Source organism: Clupea harengus, chromosome 7 (assembly GCF_900700415.2).
Source record: "Clupea harengus chromosome 7, Ch_v2.0.2, whole genome shotgun sequence".
Classification (NCBI taxonomy): Eukaryota; Metazoa; Chordata; class Actinopteri; order Clupeiformes; family Clupeidae; genus Clupea; species Clupea harengus.
Window position 1 is genome coordinate 27,381,325 of NC_045158.1, and position 10,000 is coordinate 27,391,324.

Sequence of the window (10,000 nt, forward strand, 5' to 3'; positions counted from 1 at the left end):
AAAATGATGTAGCATCAAAGACAAGTCTTCTTCAGAGTGACTCTTCGGAAGATAAGATACATATCTATGGAGCTAAAACCTGCAAAGCTCCTGGAATGCAGAGGACCCATAAGAAAAGAAAAGAAGAAAAAAAACTCATGGATACTGTTTTTCTTGTAATTTACAACGTTTATTCTGCTTTTTTCTTTCAGTCAGCAGGAAGGCAGATGGTAGAGCTGTACGACTGCACCTCCTCCACCCTGGACAATAAATGTTCATTTGTATAGTGGACAAACTATAGGTAACCTACAGCCATTGTTGTGTGCTCGGGGGGGGGGGGGGGGGGGGGGGCGGGTTGTGTAAGTGAACTCAGAATGTGTGGTAAACCTCCTAATAGAGGGACCCAATGGCTTTGTTTTGCTAGAAGACTGAAGCCACATAGCACTTCTATTAGGAGGTTTACCACTTACTCTGAGTTAATTTATACAGGTTTGCCACTAAACCATGTCCTTGGAATACGCCCCTGGTCGTCCCCCAAGGGAGTACAAACACGGGCGCTAGAAAGACAAACAAACAGGCATAAAGACAGAGAATATGAGATGTTGTTTGGCTTGGTCTGCGTCAGGAGAGGGGAGCATTATATTAAGCATATGAAGCAAGACTGGGATTAGGAAAAGGCATCACTGGGACTTTAACCTACTTCAACAAAATCAGCAAAGGGTGCCTAAAGTACTGAGATGTCTGGAGTGTTTTGCATCAGTAAATATTGTCAGCTCTCTATATCAGAGTGTCTGTTGTCCATCCCGTCAGCTCTCTATATCAGAGTGTCTGTTCTCCATCCCTTCAACTCTACCTCCCTATATCAGAGTTTCTGTTGTGTCATCTCCCTATATCAGAGTGTCTGTTGTGTCATCTCCCTATATCAGAGTATCTGTTGTGTCATCTCCCTATATCAGAGTATCTGTTGTCCTCTCTATATCAGAGTATCTGTACAGCTCTCTATATCAGAGTATCTGTTGTCCATCCCTTCAACTCTACCTAAAAATACTCCCCATATCCAGAATCTGGCCATATTTGAAATGGGAGGATATGGGATTCTGTCCCCCACGGCAACCAGTTCCTCTGGTTTCGCTGGGATATTTGAGTTTGATCTCTTGTAAAGTTCAACACTGTTAACATGTTAGCAGCAGTAGTTTTTTGTATAAATTCCCTGTGAGAAGATGGCTATGTTGTATTTTTCACTTCAGGACCAGCTTTCCCAAAGTTTCCCAGCAAAACATTAACTAAGAAAATGAAACATAAATGAGTGTTGAAATAAGTTAGCTTTTCAGCTGATGTCAGGTCTCCTCATCGTCTGAAAGTTTATTCTATGTAAATGGTATACAATACCATACTCACTCTTCTGAACGTTTATACTCCCACTGAGTACTTTGCATACTCCATAACTTAATTCTTCTAAGTTTAAAACAATTATGGCCCCAAAGTATGCATACATAAGGGGGGACCCATCTGCTTGAGGTCTCCACCCGGCCGACCTCAAGCAGATGGGTCCCCCCTTATGTGCTGTGGTTCTGCTTAAGGTTCCTTCCTGACTAACAGGGAGTTTTTTCTTGCCCCTGTTGCCATTGTGCTTGCACTAAGGGGGTTCAGGTTCAGGCTCTGGGCTCTGTAAGGCGCCTAGAGACAATTGTATTGATATGGCGTTATATAAATAAAATTGAATTGAATTGAATACACTTTTCAGACCATTCATAAATTTCATGAGAAAGCATCTACACACGGCCTAAACCTGCAGCATGGGAAAAATGGGACATGTATCAAGACAGTGTCTTAAGTGTCAATATGAGTTTTATTGTTTGTTGGTTTATTGTTTGTTGGTTTATTGATTGTTGAATGGTTGAATGGTTGTTGAAATGTGTTTTTTTTCTGGTGCTGGGCGCACCTCCTTGGGAGTGTTAATGCGCTCCAATGACCTTCCTTTACTCCTCTGGTTGAGCTGCTAGTCCTTTAGACTTTAGACGAAGGCAAAGCTATCTGAGAGTGAGCCCGTTTGTGTGATTCTCTGAGTAGTTTCCAGCTCCTGCAGGTAAAGAATGTTATCTATGCGTGTGTGTGTGTGTGTGTGTGTGTGTGTGTGTGTCTGACCCCTCCGCAAGACCCAGAGACCCTCCCCCACCAGCAGTTTAGCTCAATAACTCCTCAAGACCCCCACACTCACACACATCTCTCTTTCATATACTCTCTCTCTCACTCACTCACACACACACACACACACACACACACACTCACACATCTCTCTTTCATATACTCTCTCACTCACACACACAGTCCTTTCCATAAATGCAAAAACCAACACACTAATGCACAGCTACATGTGGATGTAATGGACTCCCTTGACCATATAAATCCTTCTCCCGCCCTCCTCCATAAGTTTAGCGAGTTAAGATAAACTTTGTGAAGCATGTTGCAGCAGTGATGAACACTAATCCTGGCATAACTATAATTATGTTGATGAGACTGTGTAAACTACTTATTTCATCAACAAAAGGCTTTAACTACTATAGTCTGGCAGTTACTCATTCACATTCTCCTCACAACAATTGAGATCCTCAGTGTCATAAAAATAAATTTCCTGCTATGTGAATTTTTGCCCAGGGCCATGTGCTGTGCTGTGCGCCCTTCTGTGTGTGTGTGTGTGTGTGTGTGTGTGTGGTGTGTGTGTGTGTGCGCAAGTGATGAATGACTGGTAGCTGCTGAGATGGGGGTTGGGAAAGGAACATGAGCTCAGTCAGAAACACATGTGGCAACAGCAACTCCAGAAATAAGAGAAATCGAAATCTTCATGAGTTCATGAGTAGGAAGGAAACTGGTCAAATAGTCAATATGAATGATTGAGTGCGTGGGTCAATTAGTCAATATGAATGATTGAGTGTGTGAGTCAGGATCACGGGCTGCGTGTGTCGGAGTAAATAGTTCAAAGGGCAGGGAAATGAATGTTCGAATGAATACATGTGTAAAAGAGTAAAATTATAAAAATATAACTAGAAATGTCAGTAAGTGACAATGGCTGTAAATAAGAATTGTAATGGATTTTGTCAGGAGTGGCCCAGTGATTAGTTAGTTCCCAATAGCACAAAATAATGTGTTATGTGTTACAATGTGTAACATTATCGCACATTTTTCTGGACTATTATCTTTGCACAATGCACATATTCTTATTCCTCATACTGTGAACTTTTGCACATTCCATGGTTCATATTTTGTGCATTCCTGCACAAACTGTACAGCTTTTTTTTTTTTTTAAACAGTCACTTTAACATATTCTGTATATATTTGATACAATGTTTCTTGACTTGTATGACTTACTATGTTTAATGTTATGCACCAAAATGCCAAACAAAATTCCATGTATGTTTAAACTTACTTGGCAATAAAAACCATTCTGATAAAAAAAAAAAGTGACAGACATAAAACAAAAACATAAATCAAAATGGCTGAGGTGAAAGGGGCTCTCTAGATTAAATCAAAATGGCTGAGGTGAATGGTCTCTCTAGATTAAATCAAAATGGCTGAGGTGAATGGGCTGTCTAGATTAAATTAGTTAAGGCTAAAAACGTATGTTCTGGGTGTGAAGAGTATAGGGGGCTTTGCTAAAGGGCTAAGGGCATTGGGTACAGCTGTTGCACAAGGACTGAGGGGTGTGGTGTGGTGTGGACACTGGACACGTAGGTGTTTGAAACTGAATAAGGGGTGTAGCAGCACAGGAAGCCTTGTCCAGTTTATTCAGAACTGACTGGGCTTGGCTTTTAAAATGTTTTTGGAGGGCTAATTGGAGCTGTTTGCAAAGCACTTTGAGAGGGTTCATTTTTGTAATACAAACACCAAGAGCGCTGGGGTTGGCTGAGGGGTGGAGTGTGGTGTGGTGTGGTTGGTGTGGTGTGGACGCTGAGGAAGGCTATGGGGTAAAGTCCTCACAGACATGGGCGTTACAAAGTGTGTGAATTCTGACACGACACTGACATGTTTGGCCAAAATTTGTCTCACTTAAAACAACTACAAACCCAATATCTTTGGTCATTGGCTACGTGTTAAAGTGTAGTATTTCACTTTAGCTTTTAAAGGAATGGACCCCCAACAGCCCAATGATGGAATTGAATACTGCCATTTTCCCTCTTGTGTCACATATGATCTGCAAGTGCTTTATATGCATACATTATTATACTCTGTAACCCATGTTCCTGTTCTTTGTCCTTGTCTCAGTCTGAGACGTCGCTGAGACCAGGCTCATTAGCATTCAAATGGCCGTTGTGAGGAGTCAGGCAGTCCTCTAGGCACTTGAGCGCGTTCCCCTGAGAGGGCCCCCTTCCTGCCACCAACCCGCAACGTCTTTCCTTTAGATCAAATCTTCCCGGCACCATCAGTCTACCATTTTGGCAACCCTTTTGTCCTCTAGGCTAGCTCCCAAACAAGCTCTTCTGCCTGTCCCACCATAAACATAGAACCACACCCTATCATGTTGTGTCATCACTCCCCTGCATTCTAGAACATTCTAGAGCATGCTGGTGCACAGGTCAGGCAGCTGCAGGGTCCACTATGAGCACCAGAGCCCAGGGAAGGGTCATACGGTCTGATAAGGTAGCAGTCCAAGGCGACTAATGTTGTCCACTTCCCTCTGACTAGCAGCTGTTTTGACTTGGTAAAAAAAAAAATAGACATCCCAAAAAGAGCTCCTCTCCTCAGTAGTCCACCTCTTGAGCACAGACAGGGTGAGACCACACACACATACACACCGCTGCAGCCTTTCCCAGGTCTGTACACAGTGTAATCCACGTTGTTTTAACATGTGCACTTTTTTAAGACTTGATTTAACGTACACCCAACACTGAATTGAGCTGGTTCCTGTTTCTTCTCCCACATTTATGTTAACTGAATGTTTGGGGCGCTCATTTTGCCTAACAGATCTAGATAAGTCTTTCACTTCCTTGGCTAGGCACTGATAAATGACTGTCATTTTATTGCCCAGATTAGTGGGGAAACTATGTTGCTTGATGTGATTAAACCAGTGAGGAGATAATTTGTATTTTATTTGCAATTTACAGTCTGAACTATTATTACTTAATAAACAACAATTTTCTGCGTGTGCTGCTTCAGATCTCACAGCAGGCAGTGGTCACTGAATAATTTGTAATGCAAATATTGCCCTTTGCTCAGCCACTGCATGTCCTACATCCTTGAACATGTTGTAGCCATACTCAAGACATTCTAAATGTAGTCTCAAAACATTTGCACTGGATATATTTGTGTATTCTAATATGGTGACCTAAAGTCATTCTTGTGGAAATTACACAAAGCTAGCTTTAATAAACTGATTTAGACCAATTACTTTTCTTAAGGACACTACACACGCAGTTCCAGTATCCAGGCGCTTTTGGACCAGTTGGCGAATGTTTACAGCAATGGCCCCCTAATTGGTCCTTTCATCCGTTTCCATTGCGGTGCATGAAGTACTGACCTAAAAGTCACGTATTTTGCTCTTTGATCGCGACATGAAGTAGAGAAAGACCTAATTATTCATATATTTCTTCAGGAAGTACCAACAATAGGCCGGTAAACCAGAGTCGACAGTTAAATTTTGCTATAGTTTCTGGTATAGTTAGAAACGGTCGGTAAGAGATCACTCTGATTGGCAGTTCAACAAGTACGATGAAGAAATATTGTAGAAACATCTTAACGAAACAAAAAAATGCTGTTTGTAAACAGTTTGTTCCTGATTTTCAATGTAATGTCCTTGTTAAAAAGTAGGCTACACATGCTAAGAACATGACAGGACACGACAAAGAACATCTCAAAAACAGGTACTGGTACTGTGTCAGTTTAGACGTCCGTTCACGGAAATGCTCGGTCACTCCCGTGTACTCAAGGAGAGTTGTAACTCGCCTTTGCACTGAAACACAGCCGTGAACACATATCTTAGAACATATGTGCTAGTTGGCCGTTGGCTGCAGTCTTTGTGGTTGAAGTGTACCTTGTTGGCCCAGACACAGGCGAAGCTAGTTTGTTTGGTGAGTCTCTGGCTTGAGTGTCAGAGAACAAGCTGCGTGTTGTGGTCATAAGGCAAGGAACAATGGACACTTGTTGGCCATAGCAACACAATAGGATAATGAAATGTGGAATCTCCTTTAATAACAAGACAATCCATCCGTATGAAAATTATTGGTAAAAGAAAGAATGAACCATTCTTGAACTTATATACAATTAATTATTACTACACATAAAAAAAAAACAAGACAGGAAAAAAAAAATGGACAGGACAAGGGTGATCACTGAGTTTCACACTGTTGACCCTGTTTGGGGGACCGTGGCATCCAGTCATACTTCTTGGCCGCGCTGACTCCCCCTGTGGACGCAGACAGAAAAGCATAAATGTATGGAGGCAAATGCACATGTTATTGTTAATTCACCGTGAATATATAGATTAGCATGTTTGTACATTTGTTTTTTGACATAAAAAAAATCTTTGATTCCCAGCTTTGAACAATTTGAATAATGACTCATTGGAAATACTGCAAGCTAGGTTCAAATCTTAATTCAATTTAATTCATATAGCGCCAGTAACAATTGGAGTTTCCTCTAGCCGCTTTACAGAGCCCAGAGCCTTAAAACCAAGGTTGCCAGCTCTCATCTCTAACGGGCCTGTAAAGCTGTATCCCAAACAAGCCCTCCTCATAAACCAAATCAGTCTTATGCACATGGACTTCACATGGCAACTGAGTGGCAGAGGCATCAGGTGAGCCCTCATTAGGATGGAGTGCAAACCCGTCACCAAAGACTGTGTACAAGACTGTGGGACACCTGCTTTAAAGTGCATTTGTGGCCGTGGTTACATCTGCTAGCACGGGGCACACTAAGCAGGCGGTTAGAAAAAGCATGACTTGAACAATTACTCGTGCAGTTTGCAAAGTGTCATTTGCACAGCAGAGCTTGCTCAAATCTACAAGTGGAGAGGGTTGGGGAAAACGCAGTTAGTTTTGCCACCAATTCAATTCAATTCAATGTTATGTATAGTTGTCTTAAGGTGCTTTAGCATTTCAGTTTATTCGAATTATACAAGGTTTTAAAGTTTTTGATGACACCATGAGCTGTTAGGTTAAAAACACCACACCCAAACCCAATATACTGCAATCAACTTCCTGCCGCCGTGACAGTGCAAGGTGAATGCACAGGTCTAATATGCACCCCCAGAACACCAAGTGTGACTACCCAGAATAGACTTGGGGTTACCCTCAGAAGCCATTGGGTCAGCCTCGTCTCCCTCACTGTCTGTGCCTACAGGCAAAACACAAGAAGCAAGATGGCGCCACGTGTGTCTTAGCTGTCCCCTCATACTCAGTCATAGCGCTCCAGTCATAGCGCTCAAGGCATTGACACAATAAACACTGCAACAGGTTTGTGGATGTGCTAGGTAATGAGGTGATGGTAATAAAGCAAAGATATGCGAGTCTCACCGGATGCGTCAAACTGTGAGGTTGCTGTGGTATGTGCTGTGGAGTGTGGCTGAACTCGCTGAACATACTGGGTCAAACGTGTGTGTGTGTGTGTGTGTGTGTGTGTGTGTGTGTGTGTGTGTGTGTGTGAGAGAGAGTGTGGCTGAACTTGCTGAACATACTGGGTCAAACATGTAAGTGGGAGCCCTGGGGGTCATGAGGGGTCGAGTTGTGTGCATGTAGGTATATACCTGTATGTATGTATGTATATGTGTGTGTGTGTGTGTGTGTGTGTGTGTGTGTGTGTGTGTGTGTGTGTGTGTGTGTGTGTTTAAATGTGTCTCTGTAAGGCATATGTGGCTACTTTGCTGGTGCGGTCATGCGGAACAGTCTAGCAGCCCTGTGCATTCTTCAGTGTTGTAGCTGCAGGGTTTGGACGCTTACCTGTTGACGGCGCCAGGGTGGGGTGGTCGAAGAAGCCCTTGGTGCGCGAGGCGGGCGGGGCGTTGGTTCCTGGCGGCATGTCGAAGAACAGGCTCTTGGGAGAACCCAGCAGCGGGCAGTGGGGGGAGTTCACCAGGGGGGCCTCGCCGAGCGCCGGACGCTTGCTGGGCGACGGCTTGGCCTGTGCGTGCGTGGGTTTGGTGGGCGTGAGTGGGAGTGTGTGTTTCAAGGCCGCGTTTTTAGTAGGTGTGGGTGGGCGTGTGTGCTTGGTGGGCGTGTGGAGACCCCCCTCTCGCCGGCCCTCCTTAAGCCTGTAAGCGCGCCGTTTCCATCGTTCGGCTTCCTCCTGTTGGCTGGATAGAAGGCTGTTCAAAAGGCAGAGAGACATACATGTTTCAGCAAACTACAGACTCACCCAACCAGTATAGGCAGCAGCCATTTTGAATGCTTATGCCAGGTGCATCATTACATCACACAGTCATTCATTGTAATACTTGAAGCTGTAGTTTCTTATAGAACTTTTAGCATACTCTCCACACCCATGTAGGAACACGCACGCACAGACACACACACACACACACACCCCCCCTTGTGGGAACACACACACACACACACACACACAGATAGACACACAGACACACACACCTCTCTAACTGAGCAATTTTCTGCTGCTGCTGCGGAATCTCCTCCTGGTGGCCGCGATGTTTGGAAGTATAATCCTCCACAACTACAGAGGGAAGCAAACACAGGAAGTGTGAGGAAGTGTGAAAAAACAAACCCCACATAGCGTAGCTATGTCAGTTATCGGACAGTGTCAAACATCGGCCATTCGGTTAAACAATCAAAATGCTAAGTTTAATAATGCATTAACAATCGATTTGCTCAGTTTAATAATGGATTAACATGACAACGCGAACGTTTGCCGATAACACACGCCGTCCGATAATTAACACCGTTACGATAATACACTTAAAATAACCAAAGGTAACGATTCATTAACACTACTGAAACCCTGTATCTGCTGTGCGTCTTCTCCGTCACCTGCTATTTAACAGAGAGAGCATTGGAGAGGGATGGGTGACGTGAGCGCGGGGTGTAAAAGGTGACGTGAGCGCGGGGTGTAAAAGGTGACGTTAGCGCGGGGTGTAAAAGGTGACGTTAGCGCGGGGTGTAAAAGGTGACGTTAGCGCGGGGTGTAAAAGGTGACGTTAGCGCGGGGTGTAAAAGGTGACGTTAGCGCGGGGTGTAAAAGGTGACGTGAGCGCGGGGTGTAAAAGGTGACGTGAGCGCGAGGTGTAAAAGGTGACGTGAGCGCGAGGTGTAAAAGGTGACGTGAGCGCGGGGTGTAAAAAAAGACCGTAAGAAAGTCAGAAGGGAAGATCAGTGCTCACATGAGTGCTCATCGACCTGCTGCTTCATCCTCAAATCCTCCTTCAGCTTACGGATCAACTCCTCCTTGTGTTTCAGCACTGACGTCAGCCTCTCCAGCCTACACACACACACACACACACACACACACACAGACACAGACACAGACACAGACACAGACACAGACACAGACACAGACACACACACACACACACACACACCATAATAATCATCATTAGGATGCCAATTACACTTGTGCTGCAGCTTTATTTAGATACTGGGACAGTGGAGAGTCCTAAATAGCAGTACGATGAGACAATGTTCATGATGAAAGTCCCTGATATGTCAACCATGTAACCACCATGATGATCCACATCAGCTGTTGCATGTACAGCGCATTCAGAAAGTATTCAGACCCCTTTGCGTTTCCACATTTTGTTTTGCAGCCTTGCATGCTAAAAATAGCTTAAATTCATACCCCCCACATCAATATCTTCATAATGACGAGGCAAAAAATGATATATCACATTGACATAAAGTATTCCCACCCTTTGCTATGACATTTGAACTTGAGCTCAGGTGCGTGCTTCCATTTTTCTTGATCTTTGAGATGTTTCTACACCTTGATTGCACCTTGATCTGTGTTAAATTCAAATGATTACACTTGATTTGGAAAGGCACACGCCGGTCTGTTTAAGGTCTCAACAGCTGGCAATGCATATTAT

The 10,000-nt window shown here is 43.9% G+C and overlaps 1 protein-coding gene across 1 annotated transcript in view; it reads right to left on the bottom strand.

The window, feature by feature from the left end:
- Positions 1-5,829: 5,829 nt before the first annotated feature.
- cenpe (centromere protein E) overlaps positions 5,830-10,000 on the bottom strand; it is a 29,695-nt gene continuing 25,524 nt past the window's right edge. The window contains 5 exon segments of the mRNA XM_031570997.2: positions 5,830-6,376; positions 7,261-7,308; positions 7,908-8,272; positions 8,553-8,634; positions 9,299-9,396. Of these exon segments, the coding sequence (XP_031426857.1) occupies positions 6,300-6,376; positions 7,261-7,308; positions 7,908-8,272; positions 8,553-8,634; positions 9,299-9,396 (670 nt within the window). The 3' untranslated portion in view covers positions 5,830-6,299.